Source organism: Nyctibius grandis, chromosome Z (genome assembly GCF_013368605.1).
Source record: "Nyctibius grandis isolate bNycGra1 chromosome Z, bNycGra1.pri, whole genome shotgun sequence".
NCBI lineage: Eukaryota > Metazoa > Chordata > Aves > Nyctibiiformes > Nyctibiidae > Nyctibius > Nyctibius grandis.
Window position 1 is genome coordinate 29563611 of NC_090695.1, and position 27116 is coordinate 29590726.

Genomic DNA, 27116 nt, shown 5'->3' on the forward strand with positions numbered 1-27116 from the left:
CCTTAAGAACTTAAATCTTTTTCTTCTTACATGTAGTGTTTCAAACTTAACCTTCCAGTCTACTTGCATTATTTTTGTGTCCTGCTATTATTTTGTGTACAACCACAGTGCATCACGTGCAGATAAACTGTTTTCACTCTTAAAGTCCAGTAGAATCTGGAACCAAACCGTCAGTAACTTCTCTTAGTTTGATTTTTGAGTGCATTCTCTCCTTAACCAATCTTGCCAGCTGCTGCAGCCAGTCAGTATGTTTTTTCACTTTCCGTGTATGGACTTCTTAAATATAAGTGAAGTTATCTGTAAGAAACTAAGACATTCCAGATTTTCTGATAAAATCCCCACTGTTTTGATGCGTAGAAAACAGCAATGGCTAAGCATCAGAGTGGCTAGTTAACCTGTATATGGGTTAATGTATTATTCAGTAGCTATTGATTTACCTGTTTTTTCCCCAGGATGTTAGATGAGTTAAGCAGAGAGAAACAAGTTATGGATAGAATGTTGTTAGCATTTTTTAGGTTGGATTAAGAAATCTAGGCACTCTGCTTAAGTGTCTCTGCCTTTTTTCAATCAAGGTCTAGGCTGTTTTAGCAAAACAGATTACTGGATTACTGATGTATTTGAGAATTAGAGTCACTGTGCTACAGCATAAGCATCATCTTTAGCACTTAGAATACATGTCATCTGGAACTTGATACCTTTTAATACTGAGTATGTGGGGAGTCTGTCTCAGAGAAGCTCTGGTAACCAGAAAATAATCTTATTTTCCACTAAAAGTACTTTGATGCACCTTTTCTGAAGTTATAAAGGTATGTAATGAAATTTAGGAGGCAAGCAGTTTACCTGTCCATCTTTTCTTCAGGAAATTGTATATATGTAGGCTTCTTTCCTCAAGACTGAACTTTGGTCAACCTTTCCTCCCACATCAAATACTCTTGGCCCCTGACCATCTTGGTGACCCTCAGCTAGACTTCATTGCTTTTTTTTTCTTTTTGTTGGGGAGTCCAAACTGGACAGAGCATTCCAGATGCGGTTTCAAGTACAGAACTGAGGCATTTGCTGTCTATACCCTTCCTAATACAGTCAAGGCTGCTGCTGGTCTTCTTTGCTGCAAGGATATATCTATCTTTTAACTTTCCATTTTCTTTACAGAGTGCCAGTTGTGACTAAATACTTAGTAGTTTTTAACATGTGAACACTTAATAAATGTTACAATGAGGTTGTTTAGGGAGATCAGAAAGACTTCAACATGTATGTGTATCAGTGAAGCAAGTTAATGTCGTGCCTAATTACAGCTACCAGCACAAATAAAGCGTGAGAGAATCTTTTTTTCTATTATTTTCATTAGAATGGACAGTACATAATATGCTGAGATTTGTACCTTTTAAATTTCACATAAATAAATTAATAGATATTCCATCCTGTCAATCCATTAAGCAATTCAGTCCTTGCAAATTCTCTTTGCAATATAGAATAAAGCTTTCAAGGTATCTCAAGAGACATATGTTCTGCTATAGCAAATGCTGTTAAGCCAGGGACAGTCTTAAATTCTCTTAAGAAGAGAGAGGGACGCTGTCCATTGGTACACAAAGTATATCAGATTATGGCTTAAAAACATACAAGTCTTCTGATAAGTGAGAAGTCCTAAGCCACCAATTTGTGGTTGGTTTAGGACCTGAAGTTATTTAAAATACTAATTTTTAAAAATTCTCTTGTAGGTCCCATACTTTCAGGTTCCAGACCTTCATGTGAATTATTTGGTCAGCTCTTTACACCAGAAAGTTTTCATTTCCTTGAAATAATTCAAAAAATTATTTTCAGTAATAGTAATTCAGAGGATACATCTACATGATACAGCACAGACAAAGATGAGCAAACTATGCCAGTGTTCAGGGCTGACTGAAGCTTCAAGGCCGAGTTAATTACGCTGGTGCCAAGGAGGAGCTCCCATACCCTGCCCAGAGCATTCCAGATAATTCATATCTGAATGTGATCAGTAAAGAAGCTTTGCACTGGAGTGATTTCAATTCGCAAAACTTTGGCTCATTCTGTACCTCATCCAAGATAATTTCTACCTTGTTTCTGGTGCTTTTTATTCTTTTTAGCAGAGCTTCTGAGCAGAATGCACTTCTACCCTTTGGAATATTTTTTAGTTTTAAGTGTTACGTAACTTTAACCTTATTTTTTTTATGTGCCCTTTCAGCAGAAACATAAGCAAGGGTAAGGGTAAGTTAGGATATAAGGGTAAGCTGGGAGGAAGGTATAAGGATACACAAGGCTGGTTTGGCTAGACTGCTGCCAGGTGCAGAATTACAGAAGATGGAGAGGAGTATGATGAAGTTGCATCTGGACACAACTACGTGTCTTTGTCCCCTTCCACACTCCCTCCCTATTGACATCTTAAATCTGTTTTAGTTGCATTGTAGTTCAGAATTATCTTGCATTCCCAGTGCTTTCCTCTCCATTTTGCAGTGAATTGGCACCTTACCAAGCAGATTTCCAGGTGCAGCTATGGTGTGAATTGTTGCAGCTATTAATGCTGGGTAATTGCAGAGTGCTGTAATGAGAATATTCTGAGAGACACCAGCCAAATCTCCAAATTTTAGGCAAGCATTTATTTATGCTCAACTACTAGCCAATTAGTCCGTTAAAAGCTAAGAATCAAGCATTAATCAAATACATTAGTTAAGCCATAGGTTTACAGTACCATAACTCTGATGATTATTGTTGGCTCTTGATGGCTATACTCTTTGGCAGTTTTTAGTCTCTAAGGTCAAGATGACCAGGCTTGTGAGCTCTTTGACATGGGAAGATGGAATGAAACTGCGCTTTTTTTTCTCTTTCCCCAGGCTCCACTGGGTGTCACTGGCATTTAAACACGTCTCTGTGGGCCAGGACCAATCTGGTCTGAAGGCAACCTCGTGGGTGTTGGTCTGTTCTGGTTTCTTCAGATGGGTATTACCTATTTGCAGACTGCTTTCCAGTCATCCGTTTCCTTCAAATAGTTGCAGACTATGCCAGGCAAACAAATATGACAAAATACTGTACTTCCTATTCTAATTCAAACAGTCTTTTTAGGTGTCTGGGTATAAGGCAAACAAGATTTTTTTCATTTTTCTGTTTTAAAGCAAGCAGTGTTATGTCTGGGAGCAAGAATAAAAGGATATATTTCACAAACGGGCCTTCACCTTACGGGGAAGGAAAGCTCCAGTGAAAGTTACATCCAGTCTCTCTGTCTTTAGCAGGGTAAAGTAATCACTAACTCATCTGCTCACCTGCATGACATACATCCTTCTCTTGCAAAATAACATCTCATATTAAGGAAGATAGGAATGGGAGAAACTGGTGAGCTTTTATCCAGTGCATTCATTGTTTAAGCAGATTATGTATAGTTACCCCTGCAGTAAGTCTACAGATATCCCAGTTGTAAGCCTATTTGCATGTCTCCCAGTTCAATAGGGGAAGGATTTGCTTTAGCTTGCTTGTTTGTTTTAAGCCAATATTTTTATTTACTGGTGCCAATGTTACAGCATTCTTGTTAAAATCTCCTTCCTTGATATTTTCATAGATAAAAGACAACTGTAACTTCTGTATTCAGTAACTGAATGGATTTAGCATAATAACAAGGGGTAATGGTTTTAAACTGAAAGAGGGTAGATTTAGATTAGATATTAGGAAGAGATTCTATACTGTGAGGGTGGTGAGACACTGGAACAGGTTGCCCAGAGAAGTTGTGGGTGCCCCCTCCCTGGATGTGTTCAAGGCCAGGTTGGATGGGGCTCTGAGCAACCTGGTCTAGTGGAAAGGTGTCCCTGCCTGTGGCAGGGGGGTTGGAACTAGGTGATCCTTTCCAACTGAAACCATTCTATGATTCTATGATCTTTTCTGTTATATGTTTTCCAGGCCCTAAGCCTGATATGTTTAGAACATTCTTCTCCAAATAACTTCCAGTGTGTCAACACCTTCCAGTACCTGAAGGGGGCCTACAGGAAAGCAGGAGAGGGACTTTCCACAAGGGTGTGTAGTGATAGGGCGAGGGGTAATGGTTTTAAACTGAAAGAGGGTAGATTTCATTAGATCTCAGGAAGAAATTCTTTACTGTGAGGGTAGTGAGACACTGGAACAGGTTGCCCAGAGAAGTTGTGGATGCCCCCTCTCTGGCAGTGTTTAAGGCCAGGCTGGATGAGGCTTTGAGCAACCTGGTCTAGTGGAAGGTGTCCCTGCCTGTGGCAGGGGGGTTGAAGCTAGATGATCTTTAAGGTCCCTTCCAACCGAAACCATTCTATGAACAATGTTTTTAACTGAGATTCTCAAATCTCAGAGCCGTATTCTATATCTTGGTAAGTCAGGAAAAGAGTATCATGTAGCAGAAGTAGGATCAGTGGAGAGTAAGTCTCCAGAAGCTGGTATTATAATGTCAGAAGGTGTGATACTTTTTTTTCTTTAAACACTCCTGTTTGACATAGACATATTAGTAAAATTTTCTAGCTCAGACTTAGTTTTATTGGTTGCTATGAACTACCAAACCACTAATTTTTTTAAGAATATAAAATTTCCATTGTACTATAATGCAGTTCTTCCAGCAAAGATGGCAAAAATGGGATACAGATTTTCACTCTGAAGGTATTGCACACATAGGGTACCATCACATAGTTATCTAGTTACTGTAGTACATACACTAGGTACTTCAATTAAATGTTGTATGGATTAGGATTATAATATCAATATCAATGCTGTCTGCCTGAAAATCATGTGAACGATGTGTGAGCCTGTAATGCCTAATTCCAATGTTTTGAACTGCTTCAACTTCTCAGACTATTAAGAAGTATTGAGATTTGTGCATCGCTAAATAGAACAACCCAAAGCTTTAGCCATTTGGAATCTGATCGTTTTATGATGGATGGACTTTGAGGTAATCTTTGTGTAGTTCAGAACAAAGGGAAAGGTGTCTCTTCCTTTTTCCCTCAGGTGCAGAATTTCTTATTAGAACTGTTGTTCTTTAATTTGATGTGGCATAGCAGGACCATGATGTTTTTTACTTTTATCTGTTTAGCCTTTCAGTCTGTAGATGTTCCTAAATTTAAAGGAAATGTTTTAATATTGGACCACTTTTAGACTCTTGAAAGCTCTAAACAGCTGTGCTTATAGCCCTTTAAGAGCTTTCGTCAGATTTTATCCTTCTAAGCCCTCTTTACTATCCAGTGATTATGAATTCTAGTTTAGCAAATGGTATTGGTGGGAACCTGAATCTGGTATGGTGAGGTCGCTAGCGGGTGACACCCATGTTTCTCTATCTACTTGTACCATTTTGATTTCCCGCATCCATACTCATAGGGAAACCCTGGATTGTCGCCTGCCCCATTATTTGTTTTTGTACTACTTCTAGGGTGATGGGGAAAGGAAGAGAGTTAACACCACAGTCATTGGGGCAATAATGCAGGCATGCGTAGAGGAAACAGCTAAGTGAAGGATTTGGAAGATGTCATAGTACATTACTAATTTAATAACTTTTAAGCATGAAGTGTTAAGTGACCTTTAGGGGTAATCACAATATAAGTAATCAATAATAAACTGCCATTTATATTATTTATAATATATATATAATATACTGCCATAGTATATCTGCAGGTTAGTTATGACGTGGGCTACAGCTGGGCTGACTCTTGTCCAGTGACAGGACAAGAGACAACAAGCTCACACTGAAACACAGGAGGTTCCCTCTGAACATGAGCAAAACCTTTTGTATTGTGAGAGTGACTGAAGATAGGCACAGGTGATCCAGAGAGGTTGTGGAGTCACAGTTCTTGGCTATATTCAAAAGCTATCTGGATGTGGTCCTGGACAGAAGGCTGTAGGTGGCCTTGCTTGAGCTAGTTCCTTCCAGCCTCTGGGGCCATACTGTGATTCAGTAAAAGTAACATGGGAACCATCGCAAACAGAAAATTTGTAACACAGAAGTGACACACAGAGGACAGAAGCTATTTCCTATAAATATTGCTCATTCTGTAATAAAGTAGATGTGTCTGGCTATAAGGTTTTGACTTTGTCATTTTATGTTTTGATCTATTGAGTGATGAAAACAAATACCACCTGCATTTTCACATCAATTTTTCTCACTTTGTTTCATTAGTATCATGTTCACACTCTTTTGATAAAAGGACTGCAGCACAATATCATATTAGGGGAAAAAAAAAAACCAACCTAGAACTCACTTCTGAAGCAAAATCTGAATCTACTTTCAGAACTGTATGATTGCTGCAGAAGTGACAGAAACTGTTTTGTACAGGTGGTGCTCTTACGTTTCCATTCTTCCTCAGAATGTACTGGCTGATAGGCAAAGTGCCTTGAGTGGTGACCATCAGTGCTTGAGGTACTACATTATGTCCTGTTCCCACCCTGCTTTGGACCAACAGGGAAAAACAAGGATGAAATTTCATAAAACTAAATTTTATTGTCAAGTATTGTGAAAGGTATGGAGAAGTACTGGAGTACTATGTCCAGTTCTGCACCCCCCAGTTCAAGAAAGACCAGGAACTACTGGAGAGAGTCCAGCAGAGGACTACAAAGATGATCAGAGGACTGGAGCATCCCTCTTATGAGGACAGGCTGAGGGAACTGGGTCTGTTTAGCCTGGAGAAGAGAAGACTGAGGGGGGGGATCTTATCAATACTTCCAAATACCTTGGTGGCGGGTGTCAAGAGGATGGGGCCAGACTCTTCTCAGTGGTGCCCAGCTACAGGACAAGGGGCAACGGGCACAAACTGAAACATGGGAACATCCATCTGAATATGAGGAAAAACTTCTTTAATTTGAGGGTGACAGAGCATTGGAACAGGCTGCCCAGGTGGGTTGTGGAGTATCTTTCTCTGGAGATAGTCAAAACCCGCCTGGACGTGACCCTGTGCAACGTGCTCTAGGCGAAACTGCTTTGGCAGGGGGTTGGACTAGATGATCTCCAGAGATCCCTTCCAACCCTAACCATTCTGTGATTGTGTGAAGTATCATTATTGCTACTATTGTCTCAAGCTAGAAATTCCATTTGATATTGTAACTGTTGTTCTGCATAGAGGTATTTTTGGGAGATTGTGAACATGCTTATCGTAGCCCATGGAAGTTGTGTTAATATATTAAAAGACAGTTGCCTCAGCATAGGAAAAGTACTTGAATGCTATTTAAAGTAGATAACACTTGACTAACTGTGACTTAAAAGCCATAGTACACTTGACTTAGAAGTGTAAACATTAACTTAGAAAGCACACTGAACTTACAGAAATGATCTGTAATTTATTTAAGTCTTTTGTCAAAACTTGTGTCTGGTTAAACAACACAAAATACCCATCCCAACAAGGAAGTTGCCATGAACTTCATTCTGGTGAAGATTGTTACCTACAGACATTTTCGTTTCTAAAAGAAACAAACTATAAAGTCAGATGGCTTGTGTCCCTCCATTGCTGCAATCCAGTCATGTGAGCCATCCCACCACATCTCTGTGATCACAACAAGATTATAGCCCCGAAAATGCACCCAGATCTCTAATTCACCATGCTGTGTGTGAGTGCTTTGTAGAGGCACCTCTACACCCTTACTGTAGAGCACTTCGGAGAGGTGCCTCTGCATACTGATTTCCCAGAGAGGGTCTGAGTGGTGTTCTCCTAAAGATGCCTTGTAGCCACTTCCTTGCTTACATGCAAATGCTTGAGGTGACCCTGCTTAAGCCTCATTTTGTTGATTATATGTTCCTTTTCATTCACATCACCCCAGGCCCTTTGTTTGTCAATCCTGTCCACCACTCCACAGGGCTGCTTGTAACTTCCCCTTCCCACATTGTTCCTGGTTTAAGTCCCTTCTTACCAGGTCAGCCGTTCTGCTGGCAAAGATAAATCTTCCCCACTTAGTGAGGTGGATCCCATCTCTCCTAAGCAGACATTATCTTCAAAGAGGGTCCTATGGTCAGAGAAACCAAAGCCCTGTTGCCAGCGCCAGTTCTACAACCAATTGTATCAGTGCCCTCCTCCTCACACCGTTTAACCCAGGATGAAGGAGAACATCACCTGGGCTTTTCCACTCATACAATCTACAGTGAACAAACTAATGCATTAGAATAGCATAAATACAATTGTTTGATGATTTGCTAGCTTTGTTTCTTGTAACAGTTGTACTTGCTAGTCTTGTCACAACAAAAACTCTTCAGAAGTTTTGTTTTGTCCTGTTGTTTGTGAATGTAATCTTGTTGCTGATGTGTGTTGATGAGTAGGGCTGATGTGTTATACTGATATATTGTCCACCAAGAGTAAATACGATTTTGAAGTTTTTGCAGGTAAAATTAGTGGGTAGGTCAAAGTGAGAGAGTCATGAGGTAGTCATTCAGCCTAAGCATCCATGTGCTGCCTGTGATCTGCTGGAAATACAGAATTTCATTATGACAGTTGTTACTAGTACTGTCCTTAGGTGCTTAATAATCTGATTGTCAAGACACTGTTTTTTGATCTTGCGAACTTTCTTTGAAGGAGTTATCAAGAGTTAACCACTTGCATTGGTCCCTTCCAGTGTGTATCTCTCTGTACTGCACCCTTCTGTTATTCTGCTATTGTAGGGTTTTGCTACTGGAAATTATATGTGAACCCAGCGAATCAGCTTATATACTTCATTCTGTGCCATTCAGATAACTATTATTCCTCCCATAAACCCGTGAAAAAGCGAAAAAAAAGTCATGAAATTCATGTTGCTAACTAAAATATTTAGCAACTTGTCCTTGTATCAGCAGAGTGCAGCTGCCTGCTTTGGTATCCCTAAGGCCCTTGGGAGAGGAGAAACCATCAAATAGTGTTTAATAAGAAACTGGTGTTCTAACGTGAAAATACATTTGTATCTAAAAATTATTTATAGTGTTCTTTTTTTTTTCCTGTGAGTAGCATGTATAAACTGCCTTCTGCTTTACTGCTAACACATATAAATGGTTCCTTGAAATGCATAATATCTCTTGTTTGAAGGCAATTATTCATAAAATTTTTGTTTACACTAAAATTGAAAAGGAATGTTTATCTAAAACTGTAGGGTATTATTGAAACTTGTCTCCATTTATACTATTGTTCAGGAACCAAGCATTCTGTATTACTTGTTGCAACTTGATGTTCTGAGAAGTTTTCCTTTGTTGTGGAACATATTATGTTGCCAGAAATTCTTAATGAGTGTATTGGTGATTCATCATTATAAACAGATAAGTTGTTAAGATTAGACTTTATTCTGAACATTAAAAGCCTGCCATTACTGCATGTAATTACGAGATCTAGTTCACTTTACCTTCTGTGATGTTTTATTTAGCCTCCTGGAGGAGAAAAAAGAAATTTCCTGCTTCACTTGGAAGTCAGTTACAGGCTTCCATTTTCTGCATTGAATTAAAGCTTGCTACATTATTTAATCTAGACAATAAAGCATATGTAGCTGAACAAAACTTTGCAAACTCCAGTAGCTTAAACTAAATTAGTTCAAGGTGAGGTAGTCCAGGAACAAAATAAACAGTAATCATTAATTTGACACATTTTAACAATCTCAGTTGATATATAATTGATCGAATTAGACTCTTAAACCATTCAGTCTTGATGTTTCAAGTCTAGGAAACAGAAGGATTCCAACTGAGAATTTGAGTGTATTAAAAAATCTTTAGGGAACTTAACAGACAACATGAAATTGCACAGAATATAGAGGAAAGGGGTGATTTTCAGCATAGCAGCTTTGCCTGAGTTTTGTCCGTTGGACTGAAGAAATACTAATCTTGTCATATTCAGCAGCTGGGCTTGGGCAATAAATTTTTCCCACTTGGAGAGGTTAATGATTTTTCTTTCAGAATGTGGCCTGTTTAGCGTACATTCACATGATGCAACAAGCACTGGCTATACAAAGCAAAACCATTAACAGGTGGGTGTGTCCAACTGCTTAATTAGCCAGAATAAAAAGTATCTTTGTCAAACATTCATCTGTGGCTTGTGATACACCTGATAGTCCCATTAGGCAAGGATGACTTTTTTATGCTGTAAGATGCAGTTCCTTTACTTACATGCAGTATCAGTGAAACATGGAGAGACTTCGTTTAGATTATAAAAAAGTGTTCGTGTAGCTGCTCAGTATTGGTGCAATGGAAAAGAATTACATCACCTACCTCACTAACATGGTGCTAGAAAAACTTGCGGTGAATAGGAAGGTGATAAAGGTTGACTGTCAAACATATTGTATGGCATCTACAAGGAAAAATCCATACTGTGTAGTGAGCTATAGTAAAGAATTTCATTTAGGATAGAGACTTAGAGCCGAATAATAGAAGCTACCTGAACACTTTTGAATAAATTGATATTAAGTCATTAGTTTTATTTCTGATTAGGCAAAACTGATGGCAAAATTTATATTCCACAACCATGCTTTAGCTATTGCAGTTTACCTACTGATAAATCAGTCTATAGAGCAACAAGTTAACCTATCAGATTATTAATAACAGTGTGTTACAGTTTTGAGAGAAGCACATCAGATTGTGTGCTTAAATATAGGGCTGTCACCAAATTGACAGTGTGGAGATAAAATGGACTTAGTCACCAAAACACTTTAATCAAAAATATACGTGCAGTTTACAAATTACACGGCTTCCCCATCCTGTGGATGGGGTGACAGCCTGAAATTTGGTAGGTCAGTGTAGCAGTGCAGCTCTACAGTGGGTAGTCCTAGGCTGGGCCATGGGGTCCTCTGGGGTCTCTCCAGTTTTCTTTGGGGGTTCTCTCCCACCTAACCCTGGGTTCTCTCTCCTGTGTCCTGATATGTCTCTGGACATCATCACTTCCAGGGCTGGGCAGAGAATACCCCATTCTCAACTATCCCAGCTCAGCATCCCTGACCACCTGACAGCAGACTGTCACCTGGCACTGGCATTTGCAGTCTGCCCATCTCAAAGCTTCTCTGCAGTGACTGACAGCTGGTTTACCACCAAAGTATCCTCTGTTCTTATAATGAAGCTGCTCCTTTTCCCTAAAGGGCTAATGCTAATGTCAGCCAGGCTCAATCCATGACAACTGCTGCAAGGAAATGAAAACATTATGTTCCTCACTTAGATGAGAGTACCTAGCTCTGGTTTCTTGAGCATCTTGAATTGCAGCTGTAATGATAAAGTACTGACTGAGATGTGACATAGCAATTAACAGATATATGGCAATACGGAACAGTCTCTCACCAGTCAAAACTGTATTTGACTGTAGTAGCATTCCTCCTCCCTTGCAGTGATTGACATGTTTGTACACTGTAACCGCAAAACCAACATATAGTCAAGTAAAGCTAAGGGCTGGTATAAAATAATGCCTTTTAATTAGTTTCAAGTGTTCACTTTTGTTTCCTATTGGAGCTGCAGTATCTTAAATGATCATTTGTTGGAATTGGCTTAAACTGACCTGTTTAATTGTGCTCTAAAACTGACTGGAAGTGCTTTTGTAGCAGAGATGTGGTTTAGGAAGTTACTCAGTATTTAGCTTTTGATTTCCACTATTCTGCCAGCTTGCCAATGTTTTTGTCTGGGCTACATATAAGAGCGAGTGCAGGCTTGCTCGACAAGCTGGCTCTTTTTAACTTCAATTTTGAAGGAATTTTCCAAGTCAAAGGTAGTGGGCTGAGAAAAAAAATACAGGTGATTACTGAGTTAAGGTGAAGGTATATCTCTGAGTAGACATATCCGTATGATTTTTCTGATGCTTTTGAAAAATTTTCAATTCTTAATTAGCAGAACTGTTGTTTTGACCACACAGCACTCTGTCTGCACTAGACATAATAAATATTTTTCAATATTTATGCATAAAACATTGCTCAATGACTTTTAGGTATGATTGTGTAAAGTAGCAGTTACAAAAAGAGATTGTTTTCTAAATAATTTCAATATAAAGAAATTAGCCTTTGTTAAATAGTTGGCTTTGCTTTCCAAATAGGAAGAATATTTATTAATTAAAATCTCTGCGATTATTGAAATAAGTGAAAGATCATTTACAAGTCAGTTAAATGTAGTTTGAAGTTCATAGTTTCCCTTAAAAACCAATTTCATTGCATTTCTTCCTTTTACAATGTTGATCTTTTTACAGCTTAGGTTCTTTTTTGTTAGCAGTAATGTCATGCTGCACAAGGACTGAGTAAAACATGAATTGCTCAAATTTAGAAAATAGTTACAATGCTTAAGTATAAAACTAAAATACTCAACTTATTAGTATTCCATTAGGAATGTTGCCATTGTCTATCTTATTTGCTATGTTTTGGAAACTCCAGAAAGTAATTGGCATTCTGTTGTGCTGTGCTGTGACTCTCTTCAAAAGGTATAATAATCACTGCTATGGTTATTATTTCCGTACATATGTTTAGGCTTATGTATATAAAAGCAGAAGTAACTTTTTTGCCTCTGCTTGCAAAAAATAGTTTTCTAAATTCTGACTCAGTTTATTTAATCTCATACGTCTACATTGTGGATGAGTTTCGTCTAGTGCACTTAACGATGTCTTATATGGCACAATGACTTGTTAATATGTCTACATAATGACAAAAGCATAGAACAGTTGGGGTTGGAAGGGACCTTTAAAAGTCATCTAATGCAACCTCCCTGCAATGAGCAGGGACATCTTCAATTATATCAGGTTGCTCAGAGCCCCGCTCAACCTGACCTTGCAGTGTTTCCAGGGATGGGGCATCTACCATCTCTCTGGGCAACCTATTCTAGTGTTTCACCACCCTCATTGTAAAAAAACGTCTTCCTTCTATCTAGTCTGAATCTACGCTCTTTTAGTTTAAAACCATTACCCCTTGTCCTATCGCTACAGGTCCTACTAAAAAGTTTGTCCCCATCTTTCTTATAAGCCCCCTTTAGGTATTGAAAGGCCACAATAAGGTCTCCCTGGAGCCTTCTCTTCTCCAGGCTGAACCACCCCAACTCTCTCCGCCTTTCTTCATAGGAGAGGTGTTCCATTCCTCTGATCATTTTTGTGGCCCTCCTCTGGACCCCCTCCAACAGGTCCATGTCTTTCCTCTACTGAGGACTCCAGAGCTGGACGCAGTACTCCAGGTAGGGTTTCACCAGAGCCGGGTAAAGGGGCAGAATCACCTCCCTTGACCTGCTGGCCACGCTTTTGATGCAGCCCAGGACATGATTGGCTTTCTGGGATGAAAGTGCGTATTACCGATTTATGTCCAGCTTTTCATCCACCAGTACACCCAAGTCCTTCTCTGCAGGGATGCTCGCAATCCCTTCATCCCCCAGCAAGTATTGATACCAGGGGTTGTCCCAACCCAAGTGCAGGAACTTGCACTTGGCCTTGTTGAACCTCATGAGGTTCACATGGGCCCACTTCTTAATCTTGTCCAGATCCCTCTGAATGGCATCCCATCCCTGAGGCATGTCAACCGCACTGCTCAGCTTGCTGTTGTCTGCAAACTTGCTGAGGGTGCATTCGATCCCACTGTCTATGTCATTGATAAAGATATTAAAACAGTACTTGTCCCAGACAGACCCCTGAGAGACACCCCTCATCACTGGTCTCCATCCGGACATTGAGCCATTGACCACTACCGTCTGGATGTGGCCGTCCAACCAATTTTTTATCCACTAAATGGTCCATCCATCAAATCCCTATCTCTCCAGTTTAGAGGGAAGGATGTTGTGGGGGACCGTGTCAAAGGCCTTACAGAAGTCCATATAGATGACGTCTGTAGCTCTTCCCTTGTCCACTGATGTAGTCATTCCATTGTAGAAGGCCACTATGTTGATCAGGCAAGCCCTGCCCTTGGTGAAGCTATGCTGGCTGTCTCAAATCACCTCCCTGTCCTCGGTGTGCCTTAGCATAGCTTATAGGAGGATCTGTTCGATGATCTTCCCAGGCACAGAGGTGAGGCTGACAGGTTGGTTGTCCCCAGGATCCTCCTTTCTACCTTTTTACAAAATGGGTGCAATGTTTCCCTTTTTCTAGTCACTGGGGACTTCACCTGACTGCCATGACTTTTCAAATATCAAGGACAGTGGCTTGGCAATCACATCAGCCAATTCCCTCGGGACTCTGGGATGCATCTCACCGGGTCCCATAGACTTAGGTATGTTCAGTTCATCAGGTGGTCTCAGACCTGATCTTCAGAGATGCAGAGGGATCTGGACAGGTGAGATAGATCAGCTGAGACCAACGGCATGAAGTTCAACAAGGCCAAGTGCCAGGTCCTACGCTTTGGCCACAACAACCCCATACAGTGCTACAGGCTGGGGGAAGAGTGGTTGGAAAGCGGGCTAGTGGAAAAGGACCTGGGGGTATTGGTGGACAGCTGGCTGAACATGAGCCAGCAGTGTGCCCAGCTGGCCAAGAAGGCCAGCAGCATCCTGACGTGTATCAGGAATAGTTTGGCCAGTAGGACTAGGGAAGTGATCGTCCCCCTGTACTTGGCACTGGGGAGGCTGCACCTTGAGTACTGTGTCCAGTTCTGGGCCCCTCACTTCAAGAAAGACATTGAGGTGCTGAAGCAAGTCCAGAGGAGGGCAGCAAAGCTGATGAAGGGTCTAGAGCACAAGTCCTATGATGAGCGGCTGAGGGAACTGGGATTGTTTAGCCTGGAGAAAAGGAGGCTGAGAGGAGACCTTGTCGTTCTCTACAACTACCTGAAAGGAGATTGTAGTGAGGCGGGGGTTGGCCTTTTCTCCCAGGCAACTAGCAACATGACTAGAGGGCATAGCCTCAAGCTGCACCAGGGGAGGTTCAGATTAGACATTAGGAAAAATTTCCTCACAGAAAGGGTTATTAGGCATTGGAATGGTCTACCCAGGGAGGTGGTGGAGTCACCATCCCTGGAGGTGTTTAAGAAAAGACTAGATGAGGCACTTAGTGCCATGGTCTAGTTGACACGGTGGTGTTAGGTCAAAGGTTGGACTTGATGATCCCAGAGGTCTCTTCCAACCTAGCTGATTCTGTGATTCTCTTACAGGGGGAGGGACTTTGCTCCCCCTGTCCCTGCCTTGTGGTCCATCCACTCGAGAGATGTGGGAATAGAGGCTGCTGGTAAAAACTGAGGCAAAAAAGTTGTTGAGTACCTCAGCCTTCTCTTCGTCTGTTGTTACCAGTTTGCCAGTCCTGCTCATCATGGTGGGTACATGTTCTTTGACCTTCCTTTTCTGGCTGACATACCTGTAGAAGCCAGTCTTATTATTCTTTGCCGCCCTTGCCAAGTTCAGCTCCAGCTGTGCCTTGGCCTTCCTGACCCCATCCCTGCACAATGTGGCAGCGTCCGTATACTCTTCCCAGGATACTTGTCGCTGCTTCCACTGCCTGTGCATTTCCTTCTTGCCCTTTAGTTTGACCAGCAGGTCTTGAGTCATCCATGCCAGTCTCTTGCCTTCCTCTCCAGGTTTCTTACACCTGGGGATCGAGAGCTCTTGCACTCTATGGAAAGCATCCTTAAAGATCTCCCAGCTCCGTTCTGTTCGCTTGTCCCTGAGGGCACTTTCCCAGGGGGTCCCATTGACTAGCTCCTTGAACAGCTGGAATTTTGCTTTCCTGAAGTTCAGGGTCCTGACTTTACTCTTTGCCTGACCCATATCCCTCAGGAGTGTGAACTCCACCAGTGCATGATCACTGCAGCCCAGGCTGCCTCCAATTGTGATGTCACCAATTAGCTCACTTGCGTTGGTGGTTATCTGGTCCAGCATCGCATCCCCTCTGGTAGGACTGTCTGTTACCTGGCTTAAGAAGTTATCCTCAATGCACTCCAGGAGCCTCCTGGATTGCCTGCAGCTCACTGTGCTACTTTTCCAGCTGATGTTGGGGTGGTTGAAGTCCCCCAGCAGGACAAGAGCCTGCGATCACAGTGCCTCCTGTAGCTGGAGTAAGAAGGCTTTGTCACTATGCTCCCCTTGATCAGGCAGCCTGTACTAAACACCAGCCATAAGATTCCCTTTGTTGCCGTGGTCTCTAGTTCTTACCCATAAGATTTTAGCCTGCTCGTGGCTATGCTTCAGAGACAGCTCTTCGCACTCTCTCCGTTTCTTGATGTAGAGGGCAACCCCTCTCCCCCTCCTTCTTCGCCTGTACCTTCTGAACAGCCTGTAGCCATCGATAGTCACACTCCAGTCATGGGATTCATCCCACCAACTTTCCGTAGTGGCAACTAGGTCGTAGCTTTCCAGCAGCATGGTGGCTTCCAACTCCTCTTTGTTTATCCTGTGGACGTCCATTTTCATTGTTAGGATTTTTAACATTTCAGTAGTCATCTGTGAAGTTCTATTCCTTTTTTCTTTTCATTTTGTATCCTGATTTTTGTCAGGCGTGCTGGAAAGTAGTAGAGGGTTTAGTCAACATGATAACTCTTGAGAGTCTATTGATTAATCTCAGATCAGGTTGATCAACAATTCATCAGTCTTTCTGAATATTTCAGAAGAAGCAGTTAAATCTGTCAGGTGCCATAGGCATGGTTCCATGGAGTTTAAACCAACATGATCCCAGGTGGCAAGGTCCTGCCCCTATCCCCTGCCCCCATCCCAAATTTATGTACCTGTTTCCTGCTTTGCACTGACTACATTTGAATGCTGAGTAAGTCAGAGGTAGTTGGAGGGAGGGACTGCAGAAACACACCTTTAAATCAGCTTAAAGTGCTGTGGAACCCAGCCTTGAAAGGAAGGTCTGTTGTTGCAGCTGGTTCAGTTGTCAAGCAAGGAGAACATTGAATTTTCTGAGAGGCTCTGAGGGTTTTTTTGGTACAGTAATGAATTCCTCCGGCTATACATTGGTATGCCCCTGAATAGATGCATTTTTTATTATGGTTTTGTCTCAAAAAACGTTGTAGGCTTTTTTGGGGGGGGAGGTTGTTTGGGGGTGGGGGGGATTGAAGCCTAGTTTCCTTTCTGTCAGCCATCTGGGTCTGTTCAGTTAAACTAAAAATCACCTGGACAGGGCATTCTAAGTATTTGTAGATTTTTTTCATATAAACCTCTTTTATTGTGCATGATAATGCTACTCATTTCTAGTGACATTGGGCCTCAGGTTGCCAAAGTATTCTGTAGCTGATATATATCAATAGAGTTTAAGGGCAGTAAAATTTTTAGATCACAGAACATTTGCTTTGCAGACTAATAATTTGTATTTGTTTACTGTAGTTCTTCACAGAAGCATACAGTCTTCTGTTTTGAAGATATCAGGTGAAGAAGAAGCTGCCTCATCTGGTGGTTATCTTCACCGGTTAGTCATCCACTGCTTAAAAGAAATTAAAACAAAAGAACCCCTAATGTCTGATTTTGAATTAATTTTGGTTTGTCACCCTGTCAATTGTATTGTCATTTCTGATGTGAAAATTGAGAAATGCCATAGTTCCCAGTCTATGTTTCCTATGAAGGCATAAGTCATCCTCGGTTGTCTTTCTGATAAGTTTTCTTTGTAAATCATTTTCCTTGATTCTCAGATGATTTCTGTATTCTATCAGAATTTTTAGTGTATTTCCGTAAGCCAGAGAGAAAAAACAGTTTTGAATGATGACCAGTTATTTACAAGCTGAGAGAAGATTTGCTGCTGATTTTTCTGAGTTACTCCTAAAGTGACAAAACTCAGAGAAGTGATATATGTTTTTGCACATGTAAATAAAAGATATTTTGAATATAAGTAAGATAAAAACCCATTTGTACTAACTCATATGCTAGTAGGGGAAAAACCTTTTGGCTCATACCAAGATTGGTATTAGCTAATTTTAAGATCTAAATAGAGATAAGCAACAAATTAGTGTGTTCATATAAGAGACAAAATAAAAAATCCTAATGCACTAACCTTTTAATTTTACGTCTTAATTTTATTCAGAGATCACGATGCAGACATCAGAGACTGGGTCGGACACAGGTTCGACGGTGACTTTACAGACATCTGTGGCTGGCCAGGCAGCAGTGCCCACACAGGTAGTACAGCAAGTACCAGTTCAGCAACAGGTAGGTGGCTGTTAGTTTTTTGGAAGATCAAAAAAAAAAATCGGGAAGGATAGTTCTTCACAATGTAGTGAACAACTTGTTTTTGTACAAGGCTGCTAAATGATCTCTTTTGCTTTGCTTTTATCGATTTTATTTTGCTGGAATGAAAATAGCTAGAGAAAGGCAAGCTGTTTTCAGGATCTCTTCCTTACCTAGAGCATCTGACAAGCACCAGCAATACACATACCTGATTCTAACTGTAGGTTATTATGGAATTCATGTAATAGCTCATAGAAATTTACTCTATGTAACTGAATGTTTACATTTTTTACTTTAAATAATAATGAATATGTTTCTGATATTATTGGCCATATAATTTCTCCTTTCATTTGGATGTCCAAGTAAGTGCAATACAAATGTAAAAATGAAAAGCATTGTCCTTTGCATCTCTAGCCTTGACTCCCTGCAGATCTTTGCACAATGTCATGAAAGTATTTGTGGTATGACAGTAGGTAATTCATGATGTGCATTTGCCAGGGAAGTAAGAAGACCTTTGTAGCAGACAGCACAGTGCACACCTCTGTTACATGAGACGGTCACTCACCTATGCAGCACACACAAGCTTTGGAAGGAGTGGTGGCTGAAGAAAACGGGGAGCGAAAAAGGAAAAGTATGGAGGTAGAAAACAGGGACTGAATGTGAAAGGCGTGACAGCTGTCCAAGACTTGTCTGGAATACAGAGAAATTAGCTGTCCATGTGACAGGTACTCTGGGTGACATCTGATGTTGTTTTTCATCAAAAACTGACTTCACAGTTTCAGAATCGATAATATGAGAACTGGACATAGTTTATTAAATAGTGTAATTTGTTCCTGTGCCAGTGGAGCGCTTTTCCCTAAATTAAATTCTTCAGCATTTGGTAAGTTTAGTTCTAAAATTCCAGGTGGTGCATTTTTGTGTATGTGTTCCACAGTCTCATACATTTCATTAACCTTTTTTTTCTGATGTACAGACTCAATTTATAACGCCTCATAGTTCCATTACTAATTTCTGCTTATATCTTCATGTATCTTTTAGGATGTAAGCTTGTGTTTAAAAAAAATTATTCAGAAAAGCATTAGATTTGGACTTATAAAATTTTATTTAAATGCTTGTCTTTGTGTATCTGCTCATAATTTACCACTAGTGAATCAAGAATTGTTTGAAATATTTTCTCCCGAGTTTGGACTGTTAAATAGCTCTCTCTCTCTTTACTTGAATGTTGATTAGGATAGAGGCTTTTGAATACTGTGTTAGATTTTAATAGAAGCTTCCATGATGCTTGAACTTAGCTAACTTTTGCAGGAGATTTTGTCTGGTTAACTCTTTTGTAAGGTTTGTGAAGTGCAAGACTTTTTCTCTATGAAATGTGATCTAGATAATTTGTCTGATTTTTATGTTCTTTCATGATGACATTTGCTTAATAGATGTAGTTTCTGTGATTTGTTCTTTGTTATTCCTTGTTGCTTGTTTTAAGCAAATAGGATATACATACAATGGTCAAATACATACTGAATTTTATCCATGTGAAGTGCTGATCAGTGTGAGGGATTGAAGATTGGTAACCAGTTAGTGGCATATAGGATTTTTTATAGTACTGTAGTGAAGGAGGGGAAAACGGGGGCGCGCTCGCAGGTATTGGGCGACGGTCCAGAGTAACGACACAATCTCAATGTGAGTATGGAAGTTCTCCGTTTATTCGCAAAGCATGCAGCGCATATATCGGCTGTAAGCTGAGTACATGCTAATCACGCGTCCCGATCACACTTGTGATTGGTCTATAGATTTACATACTCAGAGCCGTGACCGCCCCCTCGCTGAAGCAGGCGCCGCGGAGCCTCCTGCCCTGCACCGCTCAAGGGGAGTCCAAGGTCGCTAGCTCTGGGCTTAACCGTTGCTCAAAGCCTGGGTTGCTCAGACTGCTCAGTGGCACAAGATCGTGCCCCTTCTCACTTAACCGAACCTCTACAATTCCCCCTTCTTGTTTGTGAGCAAGCCAGGCCTGATTTGCAAGTTTCATTAAAGCTTTCTGCAGGCAAGAAAATAAACATGGTAACACTAACAAGATAACTGCAATCACAAAAACTCCCGTGAGAACCATTTGTGCCAGTTCCATCACCCATCCGCCAATTCCCAGGTCTCCAAGCCAGTCATCCAGGAATCCATGGTGTTCACGTAACCGGTTTGTGGATTTTATCAAATCCTGGACCTGCTTATGAATAGACTGAGAAGAATCGTTTAAATCCATACAACACATCCCATCAAAGTCTTGGCACCCATGTCCGTGCATAAGCAAAAAATCTATAGCAGCTCTATTTTGCAAAGTTGCATGCCTAACACTATCTACATCATTTGGTAAAGCTTCTAATACCCGGGATGTTTTATTGACCCTTTTTCCACTCCGGCAGGCCAACCTTTGCATCTGCGAGATAGCATGTGCCGAAGCAACCCCGGGGGCAAAGATAGATGCGAAGATTGTCTCAGTTTTTGACCATAGTTCTACCTCATCCTCACACTCCTCATCAAACGTGACATGCCCCGTCACCAATAATTGGCTCATTCATGGGCAGTCATTTACATCTGTTGCTTTTCCTCGCCCCTCCGATTTCTCAGGGAGGTGTGGTTTTACTGATCGGCTCGGCACCCAAAGTGGTCCCTGGTCGGTGGCCACACACATATATCCCCGTCCACTAAGGATCACTGGCACTGGTCCTTTCCACTCCCCTGTAGCAGGTTCCCGATAAATCACCTGTAACTGAGGTATAATGGTGTTATTATTAAATTTCAACTGCTGGTGATGTACTACAACCGATGGTTCTTCTCGGTCCCCTGTCAAACACAGAAAATTCAGAGTAAACAACACTTTATGCAACCGCGATGTTGGATCAGTATCTACTTCCTTCTGTCTCCTCAGATATTCCTTTAAGGTTCTATGGGTACGTTCGATGATCCCTTGACCTGTCGGGGAGTGTGGTATACCAGTAACATGTTTCACTCCTCAGCGTGTCAAAAATACACGAAACTTTTGGCTGGTGTATGCTGGTCCATTATCTGTTTTGATCTGTTCTGGCACCCCCATAAGGGCAAAACACGCCAACAAATGTTTACAAACCTGTTGCGCCTTTTCTCCGGACATCGCGGATGCCCAGATTAACTTCGAAAAGGTGTCTATGGTGACATGTACATATTTTTGTCTCCCAAACTCTGGAATATGTGTTACATCCATCTGCCATAGCTCAAGTGCTGCCAAACCCTTCGGGTTTACACCAATACCAATGCCTGGTCCCTGAGCCCCACACCTCGGACATGCTTGAACAATAGATTTTGCTTCATTTTCTGTTATTCCAAATTGTCTCTGTATTCCTTTTGCATTTTGATGGAAATGCTCATGGCTTTGTCTGGCTTGTTGAAATTTGTCTAAAGGAGGAATATGGCAAGCAGGACTAACCAGGGAGTCTGCCACCTGATTGCCCTTCCCCAAACCAAGATCCCATTGATGACTCCGCACATGTATTATGCAACAAGGCGCACTGCATTGTCGCATAATAGACCGTAATTGCAAGAATAACTGCCCAAGGCGGGGATTTTGTGTGTCTCGGAGCAATGCCTCCTCCAAGCGTGGGATGACACCTGCTACGTACATAGAATCTGTGACTATATTTATAGCCCCATCCAGCCAATTTGTCAAGGCCCAGCCTACAGCAGATAGTTCCAGAGTCTGTAAGGTATCATCGGTCTGACCATACAGCATGTGGTGTACCCAATCCCTTTTCCTGCCACACGCACACCGCTTTGTGCTGTTTCTTTCCCGCATCTGTATAGACTGTTAACCCTTCCACTATTGGTGTTTTCTGTACTTTAGATTTTTCTGTCCATTGATTTTTCTGTAATATCTGCCATAATTTGCCTTTCGGTTGCTGTGAATGGACTCTTCCTTCGTACCCCAAAAACGCCTCCTGAATGGGTCGAGAATTGCGGAACCACCATTCTAGGTCTGCAGCATTAACAGGAATACTAATATCGTCTGGATCCAGTCCTGTTAATTCTATAATCCTAGATCTACCCTTTTTCACTAGTTCCCCTATGGCTTCTGGTCTAGTCTGTATGCTTGTCTTCGGTTGTACACTAAGGAATACCCATTCCAACACCCAAAAATCTTCATCTTTATCGTGGCATTTGTAGCGGCATTGGTTGTAGCCCTGGGGGAGTTCCCCCTTTTTGTTTTGCCACTGACAAATGACACCACAAACCATATTTTCACTGTTAATTACAAGCAGAGACACAGGTAGTTCACGAATGCGTCGCGATGACCATGCAGTTTGTAATTTGACGATGATTGACCGCAACGCGCTTTGTTGAGTCTCAGACAGCTGTATGGAGTCAGCAGGGTGTGATCGTCGCAGCAGTTCAGTGAGGGGGGCAATCTCGGTATTCGAGATACCGACACAGTTACGGACCCACTGAATATCTCCAAGAAGTGTTTGTACATCCTTCAGGTTTTTCAAATCTGTATGTAGCTCCACCTTTTGAGGTCGGATTTGAGCAGCCGAAATTGTCCATCCTAAGTATTTCCAGGGATCAGTTCGTTGAATCTTTTCTGGTGCAATCACGAGACCTTTCTCCGCCAACGTTGTTGTTAGTTTGTGCAGACGTTCTTCTGAAAAAGGATCGGCCTGGCATAACAAAATATCATCCATATAATGATAGATGATAGTCTGTGACCATAGCTGGCGCAATGGTTTCAGCGCCCATGCTACATAGAGCTGACATCACGTAGGTGAATTTTTCATGCCCTGTGGTAGAACTACCCATTCATACCGCTGAGCTGGTTCCGCTTTGTTGATAACAGGAACAGAAAAGGCAAACCTCATGGTGTCCTGAGGATGTAAAGATATGGTGAAAAAACAGTCCTTCAAGTCTACAATCAATATATGCCATCCTGCTGGTAACATGTTAGGTGACGGAATACCTGGTTGCAATGCTCCCATTGCTTGCATTTGCTCATTAATTTTCCGTAAATCATGTAATAATCTCCACTTTCCACTTTTCTTAGGGATGACAAAAATGGGTGTATTCCAAGGACTAACTGAGGGTTTGATATGTCCTGCTTTTAACTGTTCCTCTACTAGTCCCTTAGTAATCTGCAGTCGCTCTTCAGTCATAGGCCACTGGTCAACCCACACAGGCTCATCTGATAACCAAGTCAAAGGTGGACTGGGCGACTGCTCTCCAGCGGCCATTATCAAAAATGGGTGGTTGTAAGAACCGCACCAATCTGACTCAAGACATCTCACCCTATGAGTGCTTCCAAAACCCCAGGTAAGGACAAGACATAAACTTTCAAAGTTACACGCTGTCCCTCTGGAAAGTGTAAGGTCACAGGGTGATGACTAACAGCTGTCACAGAATTCCCGCCAACGCCAGCAATATGTGAATCAGGTGTTTCTAGTGTCCAATTCCTTGGCCAGACGCGTCGACTGACAATGGTGACGTCGGCACCTGTATCCAGCAAGGCCTGTACCTTTATACAAGTGTTGTTCTGAGACATTGTGATTGACATATTTGGTCTGTCATCCATTCTCGTGGTAAAACATACCGCTGGTCCTGTGGAGCCAAATCATGATCTCCACGGTAGGTAGTCGTATTAGTACCTTGTTGATAGGCAGAAAGGGGGATTATTTGTCCAATTCGACTACCTTTTGGTACAAACATAGGTGGATTAAGTGTATACATCATAATATATACAATCCCGGTATAGTCTGCATCTATGACTCCTGGAAGTATTACAAGTCCTTTTATACCGGCAGAAGATCGTCCTAACAAAAGTCCTCCCATGGGATCGAAATCCCCGCTTAGCGGACCCTGCACATTAGTAGGGACCTTCTGTACTTCTTGACTCCGCAAGGTGACATCTACTGTGATTTCCACGTCTAACCCCAGGCTTCCTCGGGTTGCTGGTTGGCGTTGTTGTAAAAAGCCTTTGGTTCGTATGATGGGTTGACTTGTCTCCTCATGCGGCCCCTCTCCGCGCTCCTTTGGAAGTTTCCCTGACACGCCTTAGTTGTATGACTATTCTTCTGGCAGGTATCACACCAGACAGCAGCTCGGCAATCTTTTCTGGCATGTCCATTCTCTCCACATCGATAGCAATTTCCTTGAAAGGATTGTCCCGCTGGTGTTGGTCGTCGTGTCCCTCTTTGTTGTACCAGCGCTGCCAAAGGTTGAACCACTCCCTTAACGGCACTTTGTACGGCAGCAGCAACGGTATTGCTAGCTCTCTGCACATCAGCACGTTCGACTCACTTCACCATTTCCTCCACTCCTGCACCTTTAGGTAAGCTAGCGAGCAACTGTTTAGTTTGTTTGTTCGCGTTATCAAAAGCCAAAATCTTTAACATCTGCTGCCTGTTATCATCGTCAAGATCAGGATGATTCATTACGGCTTCCCATAGTCTATTAATAAAGTTCTCATATTTCTCCGTAGCTCCTTGAACCACCGATCCGGATGACGGGATCGCGGAGCCAGGCAAGGCTTGGAATGCTTCAAATGCAAGCTGTGCAGATTTTTGTAGGACTAATGCCGGTAACTGTAACTGTGCTTGCACCGTAGAATAAGCTCCTTGTCCTGTGAGAATGTCCATAGTAATTCCATGTAAAGGATCATTTGGATTGTTCATTCTTCGCGCAGCTTCATTGACTGCTCGTTGTGCCCATTCTGAACCCCACAAAAGGAATTGAGTAGGTGTCAGCAACAGTTTCATTAGATTCCGGGAGTCATGCAGGCATAAGAGATCAGCAGAAAAAATCCAGGAGACTATTCCTCGTAGCGTCTGATTTTACTCCATACTGTGTAACTGCAGCTTTTGCTTGTTGAAGAATTTTCCAATCATGTGGTTCTCAAGTAGCTACTCCATTCTGTTGTAGCACTGGAAAAGCTCCCACTCCACCTAGATCCTCAACAGCACTCCAGTGTCCTTCTAATATGGCATCACGAATCACCCCACTCCACCTCGGTGCCCTAGGTGCAGGTGGAAGCGGAGCATCCCTGGAGTTGTCTCTTTTTTGTAATCCAGGAGCGAATGCTCTTGGCTGTGGTCGCTGTACCTTTAAATCCTTTAATTCCCGCAAGACCTGCTGTAAAAGGCCGGTGGGGTTGGTTTCCGGGTTCCCACGGTCAGGTGGGGTAGATGACGTCGATCTTGACAGACAGGGCGAAGGAGGAAGGGGCGGGTACGCCGGCGGTGCCGAGGGGAGGGGCCGGCCCCCCTCTCCTCCCACCAGCTGGGCAGGGTCGGGAGGAGCTGACCACTCCTCCTTCTCATCCTCCTCTTCCGGTTTCCGCTTCCTTTGCCGCGTGACTCTCCGAGAGCCACGTTTCTCTTTGTTTGTAACTTCCTTCTTTAAATTCTTGCTGCGCCATTGCTCCTGAGAGGCCGCCGCCTCTACCACCGACGGGCTTCGGCTACAGACGGTTGTATCGGCGCCGACATGCCCTTAACTGCTGGTAACCCAAAGAAACGAGCCAGAGCCCCAGAAGTTTTTTCCTTTTTAGCGGGGCGGGGGGGGGGGGGTGGACTCTGGTGCCGCCCGCATCTGAGCAGCCGCGCGGGCGACCTCTCTTTCTGCCCTCATAGTTTTTAAAGTCTCTATCACGTTTTGCCAGAGTCCACGCACCTCCTTAATTTCTTTTTCCTCGGAGTCCCTCTCAACAGTCTTTTCCCCCATAGTGTCTCCCATTTCTCTCCATTCCTCCGCGGAAAATACAAGCGCTGTGTCTTTAAAATGTCCCCAGTGCTGGCCCAACTTTATCAGCTTAATTAGCTGTTTCTCCGCTGTCTCGCTCCCTCTCTTAGAGAGGATACTTGCGAGTAACGCGGCTGCAGCCTCTATCTCCATGGCTGCCCTTTTTTCCAGTGTCTGCTCTGCCTTCTTTGACCCCAGCAGCACCAACCAGTGTCTGCTCTGCCTTCTTTGACCTGAGCAGCACCTTTACTCTGGGAGCTGAGTGGCCAACTCTTCCAGTGTCTGCTCTGCCTTATTTGACCCGAGCAGCACCACTCCCAGCCGTCCTTTTCCCAACACCTCCTGATCGCTGCTTACCGCAGTCTCGGAAAGAGCACGCCGAAGGGAACCATCCTCTGCTACCAGTTGAAGTAGGGGAAAACAGGGGGGCGGCTCGCAGGTGTTGGGCGACGGTCCAGAGTAACGACACAATCTCAATGTGAGTATGGAAGTTCTCCGTTTATTCGCAAAGCACGCAGCGCATATATCGGCTGTAAGCTGAGTACATGCTAATCACGCGTCCCGATCACACTTGTGATTGGTCTATAGATTTACATACTCAGAGCCGTGACCGCCCCCTCGCTGAAGCAGGCGCCGCGGAGTCCCCCTGCCCTGCACCGCTCAAGGGGAGTCCAAGGTCGCTAGCTCTGGGCTTAACCGTTGCTCAAAGCCTGGGTTGCTCAGACTGCTCAGTGGCACAAGATCGTGCCCCTTCTCACTTAACCAAACCTCTACACTGTAGTTCTTATCATTGAATTGATTGAACTCTAAGGATAGGATCGTGTTTGTACTGAAGCATCCTGTCTTTTGAGCAAACAACGAAAGAGTAACTTTTGTTATTTTCAGCTAAAATGAATAGCTAATTTGCATATAGCTATTATAAATATGGAGCTCGTGAAAGTCTGCTGTGATGCTCCAAAAACAGCAAAAAAAATGTACCATTAATGAAAACCTGGGCTTCCTCTCTGGTACAAGCGGCACTGGTGACAGCTGGTTTCATGCAGCACAGCAGCTGTCACTATTGCAATGGGATAGAGGGGGTAAGGGGTAAGGGGACAGACATCTACACATGTAAGCAAAAAGCAACAAGAATAAGATCAAAAAGGTGGGAGTGTAATTAAATTCCGTTTTAATAGCCTGTGGAATTTTCTTAGTCTTTTGTTTCCTCAGATAGGAGGATTTTTCACTCATGTATCACTGCTTTTGCAACAGGTACTCTTTAGCACAGTGTGGTGAGCTTCTAAGGATTCAAAATTAACCTCACTTTGTAGTTTATGCCATGAAATCTGGAAGGATTGGAGAAATAAAACTAAAAGTAGTCATATAATCTATTATAAAAGTATATCCATGCATCAGAAGTTGAGCAAAG

The 27116-nt window shown here is 42.5% G+C and overlaps 1 protein-coding gene across 1 annotated transcript in view; it reads left to right on the top strand.

The window, feature by feature from the left end:
• The window catches only part of RFX3 (regulatory factor X3), a 134282-nt gene that overhangs the window by 52863 nt on the left and 54303 nt on the right, over nucleotides 1-27116 (top strand). The window contains exon 2 of the mRNA XM_068422365.1: nucleotides 17823-17947. Coding sequence (XP_068278466.1) covers nucleotides 17831-17947 — 117 coding nt within the window. The 5' untranslated portion in view covers nucleotides 17823-17830. The remainder of the gene's footprint in view (nucleotides 1-17822; nucleotides 17948-27116) is intronic.